This window comes from Pagrus major, chromosome 2 (genome assembly GCF_040436345.1).
Source record: "Pagrus major chromosome 2, Pma_NU_1.0".
Classification (NCBI taxonomy): domain Eukaryota; kingdom Metazoa; phylum Chordata; class Actinopteri; order Spariformes; family Sparidae; genus Pagrus; species Pagrus major.
The window spans coordinates 12,014,065-12,039,142 of NC_133216.1; the positions used below are offsets into that span (position 1 = coordinate 12,014,065).

Sequence of the window (25,078 nt, forward strand, 5' to 3'; positions counted from 1 at the left end):
CAGTACTCTGTTGCCTGCGATGCTCTGGCTGCTGTAAATGCTTAAACAACTATACGAGTGTGTACATGTCTTCTCACTCACTCTCCTCTGTCCTCTCTCGAAATTGACTTCTTCGGTATCTTTCTTTAGGGGTGGAAGGAAGAGGAAGACGATGAAGCTGAGCAGAGATCTGTCCAATCTGGTGGTGTTCACCAACTCTGTTGCATCACAGGAGTGTCTGAATGAAGGTGAAGCACCAGCACTCATACAACAAATAGGCACAAATAAGATCTTTATACCCTGAGGTCATTTTCTTACCTCATGTTTCTCTTCAGGTACTCCCGGTGACGTCTTGTCATTCAGCGAGACCAGAGCCCAATCCCTGGTCAATCACAGAGCCGAACAATTCCTGGCTTTTAACCAGAGGCAACTGTCACGGATTTATCCCTCGGCCTATCGTATCGACTCGTCCAATTTCAACCCCCAGTTTTACTGGAACGTGGGCTGTCAGTTGGGTAAGACCATTTTAGAGGTTTTCTGTTAATGAAAAGAACCGGTGCCTTCCCTCTGGCCACATACCTGTCATTAATTGACACATGACACACAAACAGATTTCCTCTGTGGCCTGTACACCACACAGTTTGTTTACACACATGACGTCAATGTAGTTTGCTTGTGGTTATGTGTGCTTACTGTATGTATGAGCATGTTGCGTGTAACTGAGTCTTCAACAGTTGGATCAAGAATGTGTGAGGATTAGGGAGAATTATGAATAAATAAAAAGCAGATAAGCTAATGAAGAAGTGTTGGAAGTGATATTTATATCCGTGCAAGGCGCCATCAGGAAATTCAAGATCCAAGGAATCCCTGCCCGTCCTGCCAATTATGTGTTTTTTCTGTTAAACTCAGAGAACAATATTGGCTTCTAAGAAATTAACTTTTCAGGTGAACAAAAATAGAAACAAAGAGAAAATGATAAACAAACACCATACTCTGAGCTAGAATATCTTTGCAGCAGCTCTGATTCGATCTTCTTCTTTCAGTTTTCTTTTTGCTTGTTTAATATGTTTCAAGGAAAGAGACAGGCTTAATGAATAATAACTGTATTAATCAATCAAGAGAGGAACATTTGATTAAATGTAGAAAATAATGGCCACAAGAGTGACAAATCAGTCTCCTCACATGATTTTTGCCACAGACTTGAGCTTCCTCAGTGATTTTAACAGGCTGTGAAAAAAGAGCTTTCAGAGGTATCCACAAATGGCTTACCCTCAACGCCGCAGCCCTCATCTAATCCTAAAAGAGATTAATAGAATAAATACAAGGATTTGACAGTAAAGTGATTTTTAATTAGTCCTACAGTCCTAACTCATATAAAATAAATTAAAAAAACATATGAATGTACAAAAAAGTGATAAAAAAAATCCACTTTGACATTTATGTCACAAAAAGGGAAGTTACCACACCAAGTGGAGTGAAATTTGGTTTGTTCATGCTCACCTCCGCCTCTGGGTTGGGTTGCCAGGTACACACACAACCCGAAAGAAAACTGAAACATTCCCATTTAATTTGTATCACCGTGAAATCAAGGGGAGAAATTACCAATCGGGAGCACAGGGGGAGAAAGAGTTAAAAGTAGGGAGATTGAGAGGTATGGTTTACGTATCCTACACCAACACTTGGATAATAATTTTGAAAAATGAATGTCTCATGTGGATTTTTATCTCTTTCAGTCGCTCTGAATTACCAGACAGAGGGCAGGATGATGCAGCTCAACAGAGCCAAGTTCATGGTGAATGGAGGTATTGGCTACGTCCTCAAACCTCCTCCCATGTGTAAAGGTACTGCAACACACAGACTGCACGTGCACAAACAAGCACAAATACACAAAACAAATCAGTGTTTGCTCATACACATAAAAGCTGATGTGCAAACCAGTGTTTATTTGTTGCCATTGGATTGAATAGCAAGTCTTAGAGAATAGGATTAGAACCATACTGGATGAACTGTTCATCGTGGAGCTACATGCACGGGCTACAGGAAGTAGGGATGCACGGTACGGCCAATGCTGATAACCGATAATAACCTGCTTCTTGTGGCCGATACACAAAAGATAACAGATAATTTCACATTTTTGTATTTCAAAAAGAAGTTCTTAACCTGTAGTTTATGCACACCTGAGGACAAGACATTTTCAGATGTAGTGAGCAGTGATGTAGTGATGGTTAATTTCATACTGTTCAGCGCTCTAGTCTACATTGCATGGCTTTGTGCCACTCTTCGAAGTCATGAGCGCGACAACAGCGCGCTGCACTTCTTTTTCTTCTTCCTCTCAGTGTTTATTAACAAAATGCAACTTAAGAAGACCATGCTGCCACCTACTGTATGTGAGTGTGTAACTTCTGCACTCGTTCAGTCACTAAAAGCTATTTGGTTTTGTATTGTTAGCTTCATTAAACCGCTAGAATTTCACTGATACCAAAAAATAGCAGATAACAGAAATTCACCAGTATCGTCCCCCATAATTTATCATTCATCACTAATGAGAAGTTTAAATTTATATTTGTCTCTTTACACTAAGAAAGCAGATAATGTTGCATTTGGGCATTGACATTACCATATATGAGAAGCACTGGTGGAAGCACAATGTGATATTGTTTTGCAGCTAAAGATAACTGTAATAATTTGTTATTATATATCATCAAGTCTTGAATTTACATTTAAATAAAAAATTTCACACTATTGCATACAGTATATTTTGTTTCTGCTTGTTCCTTTGAACCTAGAGGAAATGTTCAGCTAGTGAAATACTCAAACGCAAGAAGAAGCAGACTTGTTTTTATTGGAAATACATTTTCCTGCTGATTCAGTGTGACATATGTGCTCTCTTCAGAATCTTTGGGATCCTTCTTAGAATTTTTGTGTTGTGTTGTGAGGTATGTTTCTGCACCACATGAGGTTATGGAGGTGATCTCATCCCCATTATTTCATACAACTTAGGAGTTAACTATATGATAAAGCACAAGCTTGCTGCACATTTACCACATAACTCATCATTCGCCCATTCACACACACATTCATACACTGGTGGCAGAGGCTACCATTCAAGGTGTCTCCGGCTCATCAGGAGCAATAACCATTCATACTCACACTCACACACCGCTGGAAGAGCCACTGGGAGCAATTTGGGTTTCAGCGTCCTGCCCAAGGACACTTTGACATGTAGACTGCAGTGGCTGGGGAGCAAACCACCGACCTTCTGAGTACATTAGCTTATTAAGGGCATGAAAAATGTGTGTTCACCACTATATGTGACTGTAGCCACACATGTCAACATTATCCAATCAGGTACAGAAATGTGTGTGTGTCTGTATTTCTCACCTTTGCACATTTTGCATATGAATGTTCGGAAACCGAAACGAGCAGAATAGTCAGAGAGGATTGGATTTCAGAATTGAGTCATGACATAAATCAATGTTCTTGCTCTGCTGTCCTTCGTTCCCTCCAGGCTCCTTCAACCCATTCAGTGATGACCCGCTTCCAGCTTACCCTAAGAAGCAGCTCATTCTCAAGATCATTAGTGGACAGCAGTTGCCCAAACCACCAGACTCCATGCTGGGCGACCGTGGAGAGGTACAAATGCACCAAAACACATACACTGTGTGCCAACGTCCTCCATCTGTCTTTCTTTCTCTGTCTCACACACACACACAAACACACACATGCATTATTATACTCAACTACTCAGAGATTTTCAGCTTGCTCTGAGCATAACTATATTCAGCATCATGAAACAAAACATTAATTTTATTGTCCTTTCTCCTTTATCAGATTATCGATCCATTCGTCGAAGTGGAGATCATTGGTCTGCCAGTTGATTGCTGCAAGGAACAGACACGAGTTGTTGATGACAACGGTTAGAGAAAACACAGATCAATTTGAACAATATAATACCGTTCACTCACTGAACCACTGACAAATGCTTTAACAGTTCATGTTGTGCAACATAAAATTGCTTAAATAGGCTCTAATCAAATATTATAATAATTTTTCTAAATAAAACTGTGAAAACAATGTGACAGTCACCCAAATATGCAGCTGCCCTCAGCTTTCTGGAGCTTTGCAGTTGAGTTCAAGCTCATTGTTAAGCCAGCCTGCAGCTTTATTGTTTTGATTCACTCTCCCTGTTTTAATACCCTCATTTTTGGCTGCAGCTGGCAGCTGTTTTCAGTGAACAAAAAAAGCCATAAAAATCCACTGTGTACTACCTGCTCAGTACCAACAGGGAGACAGACACAGCTGACGACTCGTAACTGGTGAAAATAACACAACGTTTAGCAGCTAAAGAGCCAGAGGTTTCCCTCAGAAGTTGGCATGGAACAAAAAATAAGCTGAAAGAGAGTGAATGTTGGACTTGAATCAAGAAATACATTAAATGATGTTCCCCCTGAACTGCTGGTTGTATAAATAAGCAACTGTTTGCTGAAAAGTTCATCATAAAGGTTGATAATACACTGATCAGCCATGGCAGTGGCAGGACAATGCACCCCGTCACACTACAAAAACGCATTATGTTTGCCTGTCAGTGGTTTTAATCTTTTGGCTGATTGGTGTATGTTAGGTTGTGTTTACAGTTACATGTCGTTTCTGCTGCCCCCAAGTGGCCAAAAAATCAATTTGAAAAAGCTATATTATCTGATCTTAGCATCCCCCCTTTTGACTTTCTAGTTGCAGCAATTTTTTACCTCAAGTAGATAACAGACTAGTTCCTGTTGGTGTGTGAATGAGTCAGGCCTGCATAGTTTTGACAATGGAGCTGTGAGTAGAGATGCCATCTTACTGTCTTTACACTTAATGCCTGTTACTGTATTTTCAAAATCAGCTTTTTCACATGAGACATTTTGCCACAGTTGGAAATGTGTAAAAATAACCATGGCTGTATTTGAGTTACCTGCCTCTGAATAGAACTGAGGCCATTGTTAATGTTGTGAGTAACACCCAAGCTTTTCCTGTTATCGACAAGTCAAAATATCTGCTGTGAAAAAAGGCCTATTGATTAAAAATGTTATTGAATATTAACAAACTATATTATACCTTTAACCCACTTAGCATAGATCATGACCTCAGGTGGCTACTCTTTGTTGGCACTTTGTAGATGAAATATGTAGATAAAACATATCCAGCTAACTCACCTTCTAAGGCTCTGATACTTTGCAAGGACTACACCAAAGACTAGATAAATGGGTTGACCATATCTGTGAATTTTTTTTTATTTCTTGAAGTTTTATAATGCACTGATATTATCTATGACCTTTTCATTGTTGTGTTGCAACAATGCAAACTTGTATGACTAATGCCTTATTTTTATACTGTTTCACTTACCTGTCTTTGTTGCTATTGTATTTTACCTTTTTCATCCTCTGAAAAGTCCCAAGTGCATATGATATGCATATTAAGTTTTGCATATAATAGAACATTCTGTATGTACGGCACACAAACAAAAGCAGTGTGATGTCATCTCGCCTTTGCGAACTTATTTCTAAAATAAATAGAGCAGAGATGAAATGATGCCATAGCCACAGATGCTGCACATTGGGCTGTGGTGCACTGCAAGGATTCAAAAGTCAGATTAATTAATTAGAAGTGTAATGGAAGCATAACGAAGGGGTGAACTGGTGTCGACCCTAACATGTCTCCACAGATGAGGACACCCGGCAGGGGGAGGGGAAAAGCCTCCTCTGGGAAAGGTTATCAAGCCCTGGGAGCTCAACATGGTTATAAGATTAGTGTGCAGGGCATTGATCCATGAAATACTTCATTTGACACATCATTACAACCAACTCCATTTTTTCTAGTTCTCTGGATGTCTTGTATATATTATTTAATGAGATAATGATGAAACAGATTTTAGTTTTAATGAGCATGCATGTGTGTATTTTCTTCAGGTTTTAATCCAGTATGGGAAGAGTCTCTGTCCTTTACACTTCACATGGCTGAAGTGGTTTTGGTGCGTTTCCTTGTCTGGGACCATGACCCCATTGGACGAGACTTTATTGGTCAACGGACAGTCGCCTTCAGCAGCCTGATGCCTGGTGTGTGCAGACTTCCTCAGTACTTTCAGCTTAATTTGACAAAATGAACATTTTGCGTGAGAGTGGCATGAACTTCAGAGGGGGCACAGTTTGTCACTGCGAGTCAGAATCATTATAGTTCACAAATAGACAGACTAACTCAACATGTAATTCCCCCTATGGCTCTGGCAATGTTGTAGCTATGGGGCACATTATCTTCTGTCTGGTGAACCATGATTTGTTTGATTTGTAAAGTAAAGGACTTGTGCCTTGGTGGGTTATTTTTGATGTCTACGTCCATCAGAGTTGTCCCTGAACCCTTGATGCCCTCTCCTCGGGGAACTACTACACAACCATTAGTCTGATGACAGCTGTTATCTTTGACTTACTCTCTCGCTCACATGCTTTCTCCCTTCCTCTCTAACAACAGGTTATAGACATGTTTACTTGGAGGGACTGACTGAGGCGTCCATCTTTGTGCATGTGTCAGTGCATGATGTCTATGGGAAGGTAAGTTCTGTACAGTCCCAGTGTTTGATGTAGCATCCCCCCCTGTGAGCCACTTTTGTCAAATGAGGTTAAAAGAAAAACATGTTTCTCTCGACACATCAGTCTATTTAAGCAATCAATCCTTTGTCTTTCTAGTGGAGCCCTCTAGTCCTGAACCCCAGCTTTACCATAATGCACTTACTAGGATCTAACAAGGTATCCTGGGCTCTGTGTGGTGCTGCATGAAACAGTAATGCATGATGCAAAAGCACAGTCTGTATTCAGCTGTATCTTCATTGACTTGTTTTTGTGTGACATTAACTACTGAGTCATACAGTTTGCTCTTAAGGTCATTTTTGTTCAGCTGTTGTCGTCTCATTTTCAACAAAAATGGGATAATATGCAATGTAAGCATGCCTGCATAATCCACAACGGCTTCCTGCATATTGTTTGTTGTGATAACTTAAGGAGTAAGGGTGCCATCTATAGGTAATGCATATAAAAGCATGCCATTGTTACATCTGGTGTGAACTAAGTTCAGTACATGGCATATTGTTTCATTGTTTTCATTAAAATTAACACTTGTGTGAAAAAGTTGTGTTTGGTGTACATCAGAAGTCACTGCACCTTGGTTGAAAATATGTGAAGCACATCTCCTCTCCTCTATGTTGATATCTTTTTTCCCCTTCTTATTTCCTTCCTATTCTATTCCTCCTGCCCTTAGGGTAATCAGCTGCGAGGTATCCGAGGTTTGTTTAACCGTTCTTCCAAGTCCTCTGTGGATACAAACTCTGGTGGCCTTCGGAAACGCTCCATCAGTGATCACCTCCTGCGGCGCACAGCCAGTGCCCCTGCAAAGGGACGGAAGAAGACCAAGATGGCCCTTTCAGAGTCAGTGGCTTCAATATCAGACCAAAAGAATGCCTCAGGTGCAGGAGCAGGAGGAGAGGTCATGTCAGGAAAGGAAGCAGGGGTAGAGAAGCGTCTTCAGCCTCGAGCCCCCCTCACCCATAGACCTATCTCTATGCCCCTAGACAGGCTTCTGCAAGGGCAGCTGTCCCTCTGCTCCACAAACAAGGAACAGCATGACATGGGTGCAGACACTGTCATTGGTGGGTATTTTTCAATTAATCTCAGTCAAAGAATTTAATATATTTTGCAATGATTCAAATTACACATAAATTACATAAATTATACCTTAATTAGCATAAGGAATTTGTAAGATTTGTGATTCAGTATTTAACACTAAGGGCCCAGACACACCGAACAAACTAGCGGCGATGAAGGCCAACTGTTGCGCCACCTAATGCCACATTTGTCAAGGCTGAAAAGCTGCATTTGAACCCACTGCAAAGACTGCAAATGGCACTAGCAAAGAGGACAAGGCGACAAATAAGGAGAAACTGCATTAAATGGGTGAAATTATGGCTACTTTACAGCACGGGGCTCGAAGGGCTTTCCTTTTCTTTATCCATTTCTCTTCTTCTGCACTGATTCGCTCAGCTGAACAGCCAATCAGAGTGATTTCTCTCACTGACAGGCTCCCACACAGATTCAACATGGTCAGTTGGTCGAAAAACTGCAGACAAGGGCCAACTAGCAGACATATTGCAAAAACTTGGGCCGCCGGCCTGACGACAGACCATTGACCTGGTGTGTCAGGGTCCTTACACAAACCAAGTCACAGCAATCTGAGGCATTAGTTACAAAGTTCACTCTTTGGGAACAGTTATTGTTTTTTACAAGTAATTTCTTTAAACTGAATGGCGAAAATATGCTTTGAGATGGCATGTCTCAAAACAGCATTTTGGATTGACTTGCTTTGCACATTGATTAATGTAAGTTGTTTGCAATTTCTCTCCTTTGTTTTACTTAAACTGTTACAATTGTCTAAAGCTCATATACAGTAACCATGTAAAGTGACAGACTACAGCCTACTCTCCATGATACCTTAACATGCCTTTTCTGTCCCATCTTCATCTGTTGTGCTTCTTTATAGTAGAGAACTGACTAGGATATTCCTGCAGGTAATCTAAAATACCTATTGTCTGAAGGTTGCATCGTCCAAAAACATACCAGTATTGCGTCCACCCAGTGTATTTTGTTCCAAAGTGGTCTGAGAAATATATTGATGTGTCATTTGATCCCATGTGACCAAACCGATCCCATTTGACCATCTCTTTCCTATTCGGATGTACATGGATTCTTCCTTTTATTTAAACTTCCACAGCCTCATCTTCCAGCTTCCCCTTCACAGTTGTACTTGGTGATCCATTTGTCTGTGTATTGCTACTGCCTTGTTTTGGCTGGACTGTTAATTGTTGTCATTTAATCGTGGTTGGCTTGATGTTCTACATCAAATGCTAGTAGATGAGCCTGTCTTTATTAATCTTTGTGTTCTATTATCTGTGTCCACAGGAGCTTGCCCCTTCAACAGGCCAAGGTCTTCCTCTTTGGACCCTTTCATCGAGTCATCATTCTCTATTGAACCAAACATCTCCTCCCCTTCTAAGTCATACATCAACAGAAACAAAGAATTTGACCAATCAGAGGAGGTTTCTTATCTGGTTATTGGTGGTGGAGAAGTAAGAAAGGAAGAAGATTATGCCAATTACCAGTCAGGAGACAATGTAGTCCACAAATCAGAGATCATCTCCACAGGAACAGTGAAAAAAGGTTTGGTCTCACCTACAGCAAAGAGCAAGATGAGATCAGATAAATCAGAAACATCATCAAACAGCACAACATTCACAGGTGCACCTTCCATCTCCTCGTCCTCCTCCTCTGCCCCCTCCTCCACGGCCCCTCTTTCCCCTGTCAATATGGACTGTGATCTGAGGAGTCCCACCTCTTTGCATGACAGCACCATCTCCAGACTCATTGATGCTGTGTCCTTAGGCAACGAGCAGGACACATGTGGCTCTATTTCTGCTCTGATTGGTCAGTTTGAAAGCACTGTTGACCAAAATGATCTCACAATGTTATCTCATGATCAGACCCCGTTCCGTCATTCGAACTTTAGGCCTACTACTCCTAAAGTGCTCCAAGATTTAAGGTCTCCTCTCAAGACCAGCAATTCATCTACTAACAACAGGCCTACCGCTCCTAAAGTGCTGCAAGATTCAAGGTCTCCTCTCAAGACCAACACTGCATCTACTCACAACAAGCACCTACTAAGTCCCCAAAAAGTAGCTCAGAAAACAAATCACACAAAACAAGAAATCCTTTCCCAGGCAGATGCTCCTGTTCCAGCCATCCTCTCCAGCCCAGAAACTGCTGAGCTTGAAGAAGTCTACACCATTCTGGACGAGGAGGTGCTGTCGCCTGTATCCCTGTACAACCTGAAGAAACAGACAGTCCATGTTCGGGCAGAGAACTCAACAAGCTCAAACAGCTTGGGGTCATCCCCAGCAAAGGTGGGTCAAGGTTTCGGGAAAGGGCACAATGTGAGCTGGAATGATATGCACAGGAAAAGGGGCGGGACTGAAGAAATTGAGGAGGCCGAGGAGAGTGTATACGAGGAAGTGTATGATCCCCCAGCACCAGAGATAGAACGGGATACTGCTAAAAGGTACATGGGTTCCTCTGTAAACAATGACTGTTTTCAGTTTCTCCATGAGTCAGCTGGCAATGTTTTTGCAGAAGTGGAGATAAATGTCGATGAGGATCCATTGGAGAGGATGCTTACCTCACCAAGACATAGCAGTCAATTGGAGGGGCTCATAAGCCCAACAAAACGTCACACGATTTACCAAAACCATCAGTCCACTCCCAACTACTCCCAACAAAAACAGCCTTCGTCATACTGTAATCCTCAACAACAGTACCCATTACATGCATCTCATAGACCATTTTCCCAGTCTTCCTCCCCAATGAATCAACCCTGTTATCAGCTGCCTAATCACAACCAACACCAGAACAACTCCCAGCCTTCTCCGTTTCACAGAACTGCCAACTCCCGACCCTCCAACCCCAGTCCGCTGCGTCAGAACAGCTACCCTGTACCTAAGAGTAATTCTGAGGCCTTCAACAACAGCAGAGACTTCAGCAGTTCCTACACACAACAGAGGAGCTATATTGGCAGCCAAAACCTAAATAGGTCAAATCAAGATAGGCAAGGGTATAAACCGATAGACAGGGAGCAAGCAAGGTGCTTCCCCAATGGTTTCTCCTCTTCTGAAAGCCTCCCTTGTCAATCTCCCATGTCTTCAAACATCTGCAGAGACAGAGGACTATATTCCCCTTCTTCAGACTGCGATGCAGTGTACAGCCGCCTGGACTATGACTGCATTACGCCTCCACCAGATTCTTCAGCTACTCAAAACCCCCAACCACACTGCCAAAGTCCAACACAATCATACACCCCAAAGCAGTCATGGAACCAAAAGGTTTCCCTCAGCAATACAAGGCACCAGTCACAGCCTGAATCCAGAGTTTCACTGCACTCAAATGCAGGCCTTTTATCAACAAAACCCCAGCCTGGTACCACAGACTCCACAGCCCCCAGCCAATGTAAGTCTAAGTCCCTGGGAGACCTGACTTCTGAAGACATATCATGCAACTTCCAGAGCAAATACCACATTATTAGTCGCAGTTTCATCACTCCCCATATGAGAAAGCAAAAGAGGATGGCCACCATGGGGGAAGTAACTTTCCAATCACAGTCATGTGATCCGCTTACAGAACAGCTAAGAAAGCTGGTCAGTCTAGAAGCAGATGAAAGTGACAGAGAAAGGCCTCAGCCTCCTCAGTTGCGTCAGGAACCGAAATCCCCACTGTCGCAGCCGCAGGCAACAAGTATAGCTCCTGTTGTTCCCAGGGATGTAGATGATTCCCCTCCACTCCTGACTCGTCGCCTCTCCTCTCGGAGCCAAAGCCGAGTTCGTCACATCAACAACCGTGCCCGTGAAAGACAGCAAGAGGCTCTCAAGCCTCGGGCAGGTGTGGTGATCAATAGTACAGCCAGCATTGGTGGAGTAGTATTGAGGAATAAACCAGCCTCACAGAATCCACCAGCTAACAGACACTCTACTGGTTCTTACATAGCAGGCTACCTTGGTCAGCTGGAGGACAGAGGACTTCCTGAAGGAGCTTGTACATCATTACATTATGGAAATGGGGATCATTATGGAGATCGGTACTATACCGATGACTCTCTTCCACCTGCTGACTCTAATCACTCTGCGTCAGAGCCTGAGGTCTACTTTCTGCTCAGACTGTAGCTCTGACAGTAGCTTAAAGTGAAATTGACTATCAGGCAGTGACTCTTGATGATGTTTAGTTAAACCAAAAGCCAGAAGATCAAGGAAATAAATACTTGCCATTGTTTGTTTACATGTTCCCTTATAACAGTTAAGTAAATCTTATCTGGGATATTTCTTGAGAAAGATACAGTCTGTACAATGTAATCCATGGTTGGATCTGACAGCATGAATTTCCTGTATGAAATGTCCACTATTCAATAGTGAATGGTCTTTCTAGTCTGGCATTGTAATGTCTATATTCTGCTTAATGTGTACATGTTTTGGGGAACTTTGATTCCCTCAAAATGGCTTCCTAGACTGATTGTACAGATACATGTTATCTCTGTCCTTGTGATGTACTGTCCAAACTTCGTACATTGACTATGAAGCAAAAAAACAAGAATTGGGTTTTAAGCAGAGAGGGAATGTCTTTCTTTGTATCATTTGAATGTGTAGTATAATCAAACGGCTACTTTTAATAGATGGGATTCATCTTTTCAAAGATCAAATGTAAGTCTTCCTTCTCTTTTTCAGTGGTATCTCTTTATTTGTGTTGTGTGTAAATATTTCTGTCATTGTTTTTAATCTGAGATGGTTTTTAGTTGAGAACCAATTCTAACTGTACATTTATGTTTGTGCACGTTACCTGTGTGAACATGTCAGGCATGACTATGCACCAATTTATACAGTAGATGTTGCATCGCCCAACAACAATTGCACAGAACAAAAAGTTGCATTGGATACAACTGAGGACATAGGCTTGTTTGTATTAGGTGCAATACAGTACGTAAACTTCCATGTTTGGACTCGTTGCTCTCTATGATTTGTAGAATTTGAAGACGTGATTGCAAATTTTAAAGATTTGGAGTTTAAAGGTTTTTATTTTTATAATTGCTTTGATACAGTCTGCAAAAAAATCTGTTGTTGGTTATGGTTATTTTATTTTGTATAACTCAATAGAATGAAAACAACAGAGTGATAACTACACAGGGCCCGGCTGAGAAAGGGAGGGTGGCAAAGCAGCAGTTTTTTTTCTATTGTTTCAGTGTTACACCATCCTTTTTTTCTTTGTATTGTTGCTCATTTAAGAACTGTGAGCATTTTCCTACCAATGCAATAAAATACTGAAATATTTGATTTCAACAGATTCCATGTTTATTTCCTGTTATTCTCTGAATGCTATATAGAAACAGATAATTAATCACGATTGCAGCTCAAGCTCAAAATCAATTTATTGTCAGTCGTAAACATCTTCATCTTTCCCCATATGCCACCTTGAACATAATGGGATGTAATTGCTCATGAAATTACTGTATAATAGAGCTGACAGATGGCACACCTGTTGCTCCGGGCATACAATTCCCTATACAGGTTCCAACCCACACTCACCTACACTACACTAAACACTAAGTTTTATAGATCAATCACAGCACAATATTTCTGAGAGAAAAGGACACATACAGTTGGATGATGATGCTTTGTTTTATCTCAACTTTTCAGCTTGTTAAGATAAGTGTTGAGCAGCCTCCCTTTCACCTGCCCGTCCTGTGGTGCAATATCTCAGTGACCTTGGGCCTTTCGAATGACATCATACAGTACTGTATCTATAGGAATCATTCCGTACACGCATACGCACACCCACCATTGCTAACTTCACACACGCTAATCACTTGTTAGCATTTGATTGGTTTTCCACCATCACTCTAGAGGGGAATAACTCTAAGTGTGGGCTGCTTGTGTCATCAGTTTGACTGATTCGCTTTACACCTATTATAAATACTCACATCGACACTTCACTCGTTCAGACTGGGAGGGGGGGTTATGTAAGTGTTTGTTCATAATGTGATGCATTTTTGCAGGTACCTGACATGAGACTATGATGTTACATGTGGACATTTTGAATTCAATGGGATCTGTTTTTGGTTTACAGGGACTGTTGAACGTACATGAGGTACCTTAACATTTTTTATTTCATGCACTCTGTTTTCAGGTTTGATGAAACAGGATTGATATGGATTGTGTTCTATACCAACTGAATTTCTTTCACCAGTCATTGATACACATAATATGCATGTGCGGGAGGATAGATTTTGTTCAAGGTGCAATTGTCACTTTTCACAGTTTGTCTTGTGATATGTGTGATAAGAGCTTTTTAACAAAGGGAGACAATTTTCTGTTTGTAATGTCATTTGTTCTTGCAGGTAACTGGCATGAGGCTATGATGTTACATTTGGACATGTTGAATTCAATGGGATTCATCTTTGATAACAGGATCTGTCATTTATGAGGTACCTTACAGTAATTTACCATATTGTCTGAACTTAACACACTCTGTTTCAGGTTTGATGAAGCAGGGTTGATGTGAATTGTTGCTGTTTTACACTGACATTGATATATGTGTTAATTGAGATATGTGTTAATTGTCCAGAACAGCTGCATCCATGTCTTTGTCCCTCTGGTTCCTCACTCGGAGGCCCTCCTCAGCCCTCTCCCTGCTGCTTCTCAGTGTAGTGGGCATACAGACAGGGCTGGAGGTGGTTCAGGCAACAGTGTGCTCCCGGTGGGGTGTACCGAGCGACAAGAGCCTCTCCCAGGATGGAGATGTGATTATCGGTGGACTTTTTAATCTCTATTACATACCTTCAGCTGTAGAGCAGGGCTACACCAAGCTGCCAAGTTATGAACCTTGCACTGGGTAAAATTTAATCACAATTTATTTATTATTTGTTAAATGTTGACCAAGAAAGTTGGCAATGCAATGTTTATAGTGCTCATAATATTTAATAATGTGCCCACTGTTGATAAAATTTGTATCCATACCTGAGATAAGGATATTTTGATCATAGTAGAATTTCAAAAGCTGTAATACATTTATATTGGTATGTATACATTGTTTTGTATTTGTTGTTTTTCATGTCCATGATTATTATTTTCCTCTATTTTAATTTATTTTGTTTACTATTCCTGTCTTCTCCTGTGGTCTCAGTTTAGCTGTAGAGCCTTTAAAATATACATATGCTATGGCATTTGCGGTGGAGGAAATCAATCGTAACAGCACCCTGCTACCAGGAGTGAAGCTGGGCTACCGTATACTTGATAGCTGTTTTCGATACCCCTGGGCTCTGCAAGGTGCACTGTCAATGGTTGGAGGAGACACACACAGCTGCAACTTAACAGCTGCTACGCCTCAATCTGCAGGTGGACAGCTTGTTCCTTTGCTCATTGGTGCTGCTGCATCTACAACAGGCATAATGCTGTCGAGGATTCTGGGGCCTCTCTCTGTGCCAGTGGTGAGTTTCAGGAAACCTCAGGACATAAAGCCCATTTTTGTAAAGATTTCGTCAAAAATCTGATAATATTTAAAAATTAAAATTAACAGTATTAGTATAATTATTAATATTGCTATTCCGAGTATAATTGCTGTGTCAACTAAAAATTCCATGTCTTTTCTTCAGATCAGCTACTTGGCTAGCTGCCCCTGTCTTAGTGACAGAACAAAGTTTCCTAACTTCTTCAGAACAATCCCCAGTGATATTTACCAAGCTCGGGCCATGGCACGACTGGCCATACGCTTCAACTGGACATGGATTGGAGCGGTGATTGTAAACAATGACTATGGTCAATTGGCAATACAGGTGCATTGATTTGTTGTTTAACTGTAAATTTCCTCATGTGTCTCCTTCATGAATGATACAAAAAAGATTTATGTGTGAAAATATTTGTTGTTTTGACTTCCATATTTCAGGTATTTCAGGAGGAGATTCAGGGGAAAGGAGTGTGTTTGGAATTTATAGCGACTGTACGCAGAGAAACTATAGTGAGTGATGCCAGACGTGCAGCTCTCAAAATTAAAGCTTCAACTGCAACAGTGATTCTGATCTTTTGCTGGTATACAGATGTAAAGAAAGTATTTCTGGAACTGGCCAAGAGAAATGTGAGTAACTGGCATGAACATTTCTGTAGGCTAAAGGGTTGATCATTAAACATAGAAGCACAGTTGTATTTCTTGTTGTAGTTTATTTCAGTGTTTTCTTATTGTAGGTGACAGACAGACAGTTTCTGGCCAGTGAGGCTTGGAGCACCAGTGATGATCTTCTTCAAGATCTTGCCATCTCTAAAGTGGCAAGTGGTGTTCTTGGTGTGGCCATTCGAAGTTCAACAATACCTGGATTTGAAAATTATCTCAGGAGTTTGCACCCAAGTCATCGTCCTGAAGATGAATTCTTCAGAGAATTCTGGCAAAAGGAGTTTGGATGCACTCCTGGAGCTGAACAATCACAAGAAACACAATCTTCATATTCCTCTTCACAACTCCAAACACGGTCTGACCATTCATCAAATGTTTCTTCTTCATCTCCGACCAAAGAGACCCTTCTGAAAGCTTCTCTACCAGCCTGCAGTGGGACAGAGTCCCTGGAGGGAGTGCAGCATCCCTTCACTGACACCTCTCAGCTAAGGGTGGCGTATAATGTGTACCTGGCTGTTTATGCTGCAGCCCATGCCCTCCACAGCCTTCTCTCCTGCCCCAACAGAGACAGCCCTCCTGGAAACAACAGCTCCACTTGCTCCTCTCCAAAACACATCAAACCCAGAGAGGTAATATACATCACTGTGTCCTCTTATGCACAAATAGTAGTATAGTTTTTAAAGTTTTGATGAACTGTAAAGTTTTGCATAGGCAAATTTTCAACATTTGATGGTTTCAGCTGTTGCAGCACTTGAACAAAGTGAACGTCACCACACCACAAGGAGAAATGTTTTATTTCCAAGGTGCTGACATTCCAGCAAAGTACGACCTCGTCAACTGGCAGAACACCCCTGAAGGGTCACTTAAACTTGTTTTGATCGGTCGTGTGGACGGGTTTGACCTCCACCTTAATGAATCAGCTATTCAGTGGAGCACAGGATCCAATCAGGTAGTCGCATCAACAAGTTGCGTCAAGGCTACTAAAAATGATCTGTTGCAATGACTGTCTGGCTTTTTGTTTAGGTTCCTGTTTCAGTGTGCAGTGAGAGCTGCCCCCCAGGTACCCGAAAGGCCAACAGGAAAGGAGAACCTCTCTGCTGCTTTGACTGTATCCCATGTGCTGAAGGGGAGATTAGCAATACAACTGGTGAGGAAATCACTCCACTGGGAAAGGGAAATTCATGTTTGCAAGTTCAATTTTCCCAGTTGTGTTTCACTTCCTTCTCCCTCTACCAGGTTCTCTTCACTGTGAGCGTTGTCCATCTGAGTTCTGGTCCAACGTTGAACAAACAGCCTGTGTCCCTCGTCAGCTGGACTTTCTTTCCTTTAATGAAACATTGGGCATTACTCTGACCACTGCAGCTGTGTCTGGTGCTGCAGTGACAACAGCTGTGTTTGTGGTGTTTCTTTACTACCGCAAAACACCTATGGTAAGAACCAAGACTAATGTAACAGGTGACATTTCTGTCACATTTTTCTCTGATAAAACATTGCATTGTTTAAATGGCCACATCTTTGTCTGTTAATCTGATTCACCTCTAGGTTCGAGCCAACAATTCAGAACTGAGCTTCCTGCTTCTTCTGTCTCTGAAGCTCTGCTTCCTGTGCTCACTGGTCTTCATTGGTCGTCCATCAGTCTGGTCCTGTCGATTCCAGCAGGCAGCCTTTGGGATCAGCTTTGTACTTTGTGTTTCCTGCCTCCTGGTCAAAACCCTCGTAGTTCTTGCTGTTTTCCGCTCAGCTCGGCCTGGTGCTGAAACCTTGATGAAGTGGTTTGGTCCGGGCCAACAGAGAGGAAGTGTCTGCTTCTTTACTTCTGTACAGGTATGACTATTGTTTCATTGATTAAATCAAGCAAATATTTTATTACACTTGATATTGATTAATAACACTGAAATGTGTTCACTTTTCATTCAGGTTATCATCTGTGCCATATGGCTGTCCCTGAGTCCCCCAGAGCCTCGACGTGATCTGGGTTTCCAAGGGTCAAAGGTCACCCTGGAGTGTGCCATGGCCTCTGTGGTGGGCTTCTCTCTGGTTCTGGGCTACATTGGCCTGCTGGCCTGCACCTGCCTCCTCCTGGCCTTTCTTGCTCGGAAACTCCCTGACAACTTCAATGAGGCCAAACTGATCACCTTCAGCATGCTGATATTCTGTGCTGTCTGGGTGGCCTTTGTTCCTGCTTACGTTAGCTCTCCTGGGAAGTATGTTGTTGCTGTGGAAATTTTTGCAATCCTGGCCTCCAGTTATGGTTTACTGCTCTGTATTTTTGCCCCCAAATGTTTCATCATTCTCTGTAGGCCTGAGAAAAACACCAAGAAACACCTGATGGCCAAATAGTGTTTCTTACTTGAATGACTCATTTTTATTTGGTGGCTCCTAATTTGCTATCATATATTAGTTCATCAGTGTGTGATATGTCAATTATTCTAAATCTAAATAATGTTGATTTTTAATGTACTTAGCTGTATGAGGTTTATAAATATCTTGTAGCCACACATAATTATGAGTTTCATTCGTGACTGAATATGTAAGAATATTTCTGCTGCTCTTAATATCATAAATTGTAATACATTTTTCATCTTCCTCTAAGAAAAATGCACATTACAATAAAATCTGCACACTTAAATAGATTTTTTTATGTACATTTATTTTGAATTCATGTGGTTGGTTGTTCTCTTTTTCTATGTTTGATTAAATACTGTATCTCAATTGAATAAATCTCAGAAAATAATTTGGATTTTGAGAACATGCATTCTTTAAGTAACACTATAAATGCATAATAGTGCTAATAAGTCTACATAACCACAATTAACCATTTATTTACTCAATTGTGACCTTTTATTGTGAGGTTGAAAACATGTGTGTCTTTAGGAACAATTCATAAATGCATAAGAGTGCTTAATAAGCATTACTCAACCACAATTAGCCATTTATTTATGCTCTTTATCACCCTTATTGTACAGCTGAAAACACATATCCCTTAAATAACACGTCAATAATGCACAAGGATACTGAATAAGCATTACCATAATTTACAAAGAACATTATTAAATGGTTAATAAGTAATGCTTTTTCAGCACCTAAATGCTGAAAAAGCAAATTTTTTAACTTCACAGGAACTTTCACTGAGAGCATTCTGTTGCACACTCTGACACAAAAGAGACATCCAGTGTTTAGAGGAATTCCTTTACTCCTTATTTTCTTTCTAGAAATACAAAAACACAAATACATCAGCATAACGTGGCTATATAACTTGCTGCAGGCAAGGTTAACTGAAAGACTGATTGACTATGGCTGGCTGAGTAACCCTTCAAATATTACCCTCTTACAGTGGAGACCAAAAGCCCCTATGGTGAGTAGAAAAAACTCAGGTCGAGTCATCTGAACATCCTGTAGCGGAACTGGTTGTGTTATCAGTGGGCTGCAATAAACTGAAATTATAACCAAAGAAACAAAATAAAGCATTTAATTTCATCATCATTTAATCTAATCTATGTCAAATTAAACATTATGGTTTAAACATTAAGTTTAATGTCACTTGATCTTATCATAACACAACTAAAACAGCAGCCCAAGATTTTGCATGTGATTTCTACTGTTTTATACAATATAATTTATTAATCCCCAATTACTGATTTCAGTAGAAATATAAAAAGGAATAATTGTATTATTATTATTATTATTATTATTATTATTATTATTATTATTATTATTATTATTATTATTTATAATAAATTGTTTAAAAAAGAAAAACTGACTTGGAATAAGTTATCTATTAATGTACTGTGATCTGAATTAAAATATTCTGTTTTCTGAGAGGGAGACTTTTATTCAGTTGAGGTACAGCATTAAATCAAAATGCAGAAAAAGAAACAACCAACCACATTTATACAAAATTAAATGCAATTTTTAGTTTGTGCCATTTAATTGAAATATGCATTTTTCTTAAATGGTAGTTACTGATGTCTGAGAAGAGGATATATATTTTGGGAAATTCAGTTCAAATCAAAGCAATAATTACATGTGTAACATTATTTAGATGAAAATAATTTATATATCACACACTGGTGAACATATACACATTCAACCAGCCAACCAAGTTGGGGGCCACCAGATAAGTATGATACAGTCATTATCCTCACTTTTCAGCACAAATAACTATCTGGCCATCAGGTGTTTCTTAGTGTTTTTCTCAGGCCTCAAAAGAATGATGAAACATTTGGGGGCAAAAATACAGAGCAGTAAACCATAACTGGAGGCCAGGATTGCAAAAATTTCCACAGCGACAACATACTTCCCAGGGGAGCTAACGTAAGCAGGGACAAAGGCCACCCAGACAGCACAGAATATCAGCATGCTGAAGGTGATCAGTTTGGCCTCATTGAAGTTGTCAGGGAGTTTCCGAGCAAGAAAGGCCAAGAGGAGGCAGGTGCAGGCCAGCAGGCCGATGTAGCCCAGAACCAGAGAAAAGCCCACCACGGAGGCCATGGCACACTCCAGGGTGACCTTTGACCCTTTGAAACCCAGATCAGGTCGAGGCTCTGGGGGGCTCAGGGACAGCCATATGGCACAGATGATAACCTGAATGAAAAGTGAACACGTGTTAGTGTTATTATTCAATATCATGTTACAGTATGTAATAAAATATTGACTTGATTTAATCACTGAGACAGTATTCATACCTGTACAGAAGTAAAGAGGCAGACACTTCCTCTCTGTTGGCCCGGACCAAACCACTTCATCAAGGTTTCAGCACCAGGCCGAGCTGAGCGGAAAACAGCAAGAACTACGAGGGTTTTGACCAGGAGGCAGGAAACACAAAGTACAAAGCTGATCCCAAAGGCTGCCTGCTGGAACCGACAGGACCAGACTGATGGACGACCGATGAAGACCAGTGAGCACAGGAAGCAGAGCTTCAGAGACAGAAGAAGTAGGAAGCTCAGTTCTGAATTGTTGGCTCGGACCTAGAGGTGAATCAGATTAACAGACAAAGATGTGGCCATTTAAACAATGCGATACTTTGTCAGAGAGAATTATGACTCTGGGTTCGTACCATAGGTGTTTTACGGTAGCAAATAAACACCACAAACACAGCTGTTGTCACTGCAGCACCAGACACAGCTGCAGTGGTCAGAGTAATGCCCAATGTTTCATTAAAGGAAAGAAAGTCCAGCTGACGAGGGACACAGGCTGTTTGTTCAGAATTAGACCAGAACTCAGATGGACAACGCTCACAGTGAAGAGAACCTGGTAGAGGGAGATGAAGAGTGAAACACAAATGGGAAAATTAAACTTACAAAAATGAATTTCCCTTTCCCAATGGAGTGATTTTCTCACCAGTTGTATTGCTAATCTCCCCTTCAGCACATGGGATACAGTCAAAGCAGCAGAGAGGTTCTCCTTTCCTGTTGGCCTTTCGGGTACCTGGGGGGCAGCTCTCACTGCACACTGAAACAGGAACCTAAACAAAAAGTCAGACAGTCATTGCAACAGATCATTTTTAGTAGCCTTGACACAACTTGTTGATGCGACTACCTGATTGGATCCTGTGCTCCACTGAATAGCCGACTCATTAAGGTGGAGGTCAAACCCGTCCACACGACCGATCAAAACAAGTTTAAGTGACCCTTCAGGGGTGTTCTGCCAGTTGACGAGGTCGTACTTTGCTGGAATGTCGGCACCTTGGAAATAAAACATTTCTCCTTGTGGTGTGGTGACGTTCACTTTGTTCAAGTGCTGCAACAGCTGAAACCATCAAATGTTGAAAATTTGCCTATGCAAAACTTTACAGTTCATCAAAACTTTAAAAACTATACTACTATTTGTGCATAAGAGGACACAGTGATGTATATTACCTCTCTGGGTTTGATGTGTTTTGGAGAGGAGCAAGTGGAGCTGTTGTTTCCAGGAGGGCTGTCTCTGTTGGGGCAGGAGAGAAGGCTGTGGAGGGCATGGGCTGCAGCATAAACAGCCAGGTACACATTATACGCCACCCTTAGCTGAGAGGTGTCAGTGAAGGGATGCTGCACTCCCTCCAGGGACTCTGTCCCACTGCAGGCTGGTAGAGAAGCTTTCAGAAGGGTCTCTTTGGTCGGTGAAACATTTGATGAATGGTCAGACCATGTTCTGCGTGGCGAAGAGAAATATGATGATTGTGTTTGTTGTGATTGTTCAGCTCCAGGAGTGCATCCAAACTCCTTTTGCCAGAATTCTCTGATGAATTCATCATCAGGACGATGACTTGGGTGCAAACTCCTGAGATAATTTTCAAATCCAGGTATTGTTGAACTTCGAATGGCCACACCAAGAACACCACTTGCCACTTTAGAGATGGCAAGATCTTGAAGAAGATCATCACTGGTGCTCCAAGCCTCACTGGCCAGAAACTGTCTGTCTGTCACCTACAATAAGAAAACACTGAAATAAACTACAACAAGAAATACAACTATTTGTTCTTACAAACTGTGCTTCTATGTTTAATGATCAACCCTTTAGCCTATAGAAATGTTCATGCCAGTTACTCACATTTCTCTTGGCCAGTTCCAGAAATACTTTCTTTACATCTGTATACCAGCAAAAGATCAGAATCACTGTTGCAGTTGAAGCTTTAATTTTGAGTGCTGCACGTCTGGCATCACTCACTATAGTTTCTCTGTGAAGAGCCTCGATGAATTCCAAACACACTCCTTTCCCCTGAATCTCCTCCTGAAATACCTGAAATATGGAAGTCAAAACAAAAAGTCACTTCTTATACCCGTTTTATGATTAAAGGGGATACATGAGAGAATTTTTCATGCAATTTATCTTATGATAATGAAATCATACACCTGTATCGCCAATTGACCATAATCATTGTTTTCTATTACTGCTCCCATCCATGTCCAGTTGAAGCGTATGGCCAGCTGTGCCATGGCCCGGGCTTGGTAAATATCACTGGGGATTGTTCTGAAGAAGTTAGGAAACTTTGTCCTGTCACTAAGACAGGGGCAGCTAGCCAAGTAGCTGATCTGAGGGAAAGAGAAGGAATTTTTATTCTGACACAGTTTATACAGGAATAATACAATTTTCTTTTTAATTATAATGTTTTCAAAACTCTTGTCAGACTTTTTGTCGAATTAGGCAAAAGCTAGAAATAATATGGTCACTATTAGACAGTAAACAAAGACAGTTTATCCTAAATTTGTTACTAAGACGTAATAAGCCGTAATATTGAATTAAATCAAAGTAAGCAAACAATAGAAATAATATGTTCTTTAATAGAAAATACAAACACAGTCATGCCCTAAGTAAACTAAGACATAACAACCAAAATTTTATATGAAATTAGACGAAAACTAGAAGTAAGAGCAAACAAACAGTTATACCCTACAACATGCTGTAAATAGAAACTGCGTATATCCTCTAAGAAAGTCTAATAAGGGTCCAACAATTGGGAAATAAAAATGGTCTTTGCTTTATTTTGCAGTACAGTTATTTTGTAATGTGTTGCAAATTAACCTCTAAGAAAGACTAATATAATACTACCATAACTACGATGTTTTTGAACTTACAGTATAGTTTTCTTGTTATAAGGTAATAAAATGAAATTATGTTAAATAATGTCCATATTAATAATGTAATAATAATGCAAATAAATGCATTGTCCTCTGAGCTCTGTGTTTTGTCCAACCATTATTAATATGGAACTACATTTGTTAAATTACAGTTTTTGCTGTCTAATTAAGCCAAGTATGGTTTGTGCATCACTATTTGGTAGTAAGGGTAAAATAACGTCTAAAATATTTTGGATCTGACATGGCATTGAGTTTGATTTCTAATTATAGTATTATTTAGGTGTTTGGTTTATAATTAGGGTATAACTTATTTTTAGTTTTTGTCAAATTTGATACCAAATTTGGGTTGTTACTTCTTACCGGTTTACTTTGGTTTTAATTTTGTTTTGTGTTTTAATTTTCTAATAAAGAACATATTGTTTTTAGTTTTTCCTAATCTGACACAAATAATGGCTTATATGTCTTAATAGTTTACCTATGGTATAATTGTCTTTGTTTCCCATCTCATAAAGGCAATATTATTTCTAGTATTTGCATACTTTTACTAAAAGTATGGCTTATTATATCTTATTAGTCTAAAGTTATTTTAACAAAAAATGTGACTGTAGACTGTACAAAAACGATGTCAGAGATTTCCTGTTATAATGAAACTCACAACTGGCACAGAGAGAGGCCCCAGGATCCTAGACAGCATTATACCTGTTGTAGATGAGGCCGCACAAATGAGCAAAGGAACAAGTTGATCACCTGCTGATAGCATTAGACATACATTAGATAACAACGATCATTTTAAACTGTACTTGTAAACCTGCAAACTATATCAGGTCATACCTGCTCTCTCTCCTGGTTGGTCATAAGCAGCAGATCGAGGCATAGAAGCTGTTAAATTACAGCTGTTTGTGTCTCCTCCAACCATTGACAGTGCACCTTGCAGAGCCCAGGGGTATCGGGAACAGCTGTCAAGTATACGGTAGCCCAGCTTCACTCCTGGTAGCAGGGTGCTGTTACGATTGATTTCCTCCACCGCAAACGCCATAGCATATGTATATTTTAATGGCTCTAGATCTAAACTGAGACCACAGGAGAAGACAGAAATAGTGACCATATAAAGAGCAATATAGATCAGTAAAAGATTATAATAATTTAATAATGGATAAATGTATTACAGCAAACATTTTAACATTTTATGAATAATGGTGCTATTACAATATATCATGAACTTCAAACATTTCATATCTTTCTAAGTCAACATTTCATAGAACTGGATAATATTTTAACAAAAACATATGAGCGCGATTAAAAATGTAAAACAATGTGCTGCCAGCATATGAGCAACATATTAACCATTAGACACTCAACAACAATACATGGAGTCATTAAGTTTTACCCGGTGCAAGGTTCATAACTTGGCAGCCTGGTGTAGCCCTGCTCTACAGCTGAAGGTTTGTAATAGAGATTAAAAAGTCCACCAATAATCACATCTCCATCCTGGGAGAGGCTCTTGTCTCTGGTTGCACCCCGCCGGGAGCACACTGTCGCCTGAACCACCTCCAGACCCGTCTGTATGCCCACTACACTGAGAAGCAGCAGGGAGAGGGCTGAGGAGAGCCTCCAAGTGAGGAACCAGAGGAACAAAGACATGGATGCAGCTGTTCTGGATATTAAACACATATCTCAATGTCAGAATATGCACCAATGAGAAGTTCAACAAATTCAGTCTGTGTAAAACAAAATTCACACCAAACCTGCTTGATCAAGACTGAAGATAGAGTG

The 25,078-nt window shown here is 40.6% G+C and overlaps 3 protein-coding genes across 4 annotated transcripts in view; 2 read left to right on the forward strand and 1 right to left on the reverse strand.

Moving 5' to 3' along the window:
• Positions 1-11,761, forward strand: part of plch1 (phospholipase C, eta 1) — a 63,777-nt gene extending 52,016 nt beyond the window's left edge. Inside the window, exons 14-24 of one of the 2 annotated variants that reach the window (XM_073489299.1) lie at positions 130-227; positions 315-494; positions 1,713-1,820; positions 3,488-3,612; positions 3,811-3,895; positions 5,925-6,071; positions 6,481-6,560; positions 6,696-6,755; positions 7,264-7,651; positions 8,958-9,594; positions 9,667-11,761. In XM_073489299.1, the coding sequence (XP_073345400.1) occupies positions 130-227; positions 315-494; positions 1,713-1,820; positions 3,488-3,612; positions 3,811-3,895; positions 5,925-6,071; positions 6,481-6,560; positions 6,696-6,755; positions 7,264-7,651; positions 8,958-9,594; positions 9,667-11,761 (4,003 nt within the window). The other variant, XM_073489306.1, reaches the window with a different exon arrangement.
• Positions 11,762-14,223: 2,462 nt separating this feature from the next.
• Positions 14,224-18,089, forward strand: LOC141012588 (extracellular calcium-sensing receptor-like). Its single transcript, XM_073486105.1, has 10 exons — positions 14,224-14,477; positions 14,769-15,072; positions 15,238-15,417; positions 15,528-15,716; positions 15,824-16,378; positions 16,489-16,698; positions 16,773-16,896; positions 16,986-17,179; positions 17,292-17,573; positions 17,667-18,089. Exons 1-10 carry the CDS (start codon positions 14,224-14,226, stop codon positions 18,087-18,089), a joined length of 2,715 nt encoding a protein of 904 aa, XP_073342206.1.
• Positions 18,090-19,910: 1,821 nt separating this feature from the next.
• On the reverse strand, positions 19,911-24,946 carry LOC141012665 (extracellular calcium-sensing receptor-like). Its single transcript, XM_073486197.1, has 12 exons — positions 24,693-24,946; positions 24,233-24,375; positions 23,961-24,055; positions 22,580-22,759; positions 22,278-22,466; positions 21,940-22,153; positions 21,608-21,810; positions 21,288-21,497; positions 21,090-21,213; positions 20,806-20,999; positions 20,435-20,716; positions 19,911-20,333 (listed from the first exon to the last, which is right to left on the reverse strand). Exons 1-12 carry the CDS (start codon positions 24,944-24,946, stop codon positions 19,911-19,913), a joined length of 2,511 nt encoding a protein of 836 aa, XP_073342298.1.
• Positions 24,947-25,078: the final 132 nt, after the last annotated feature.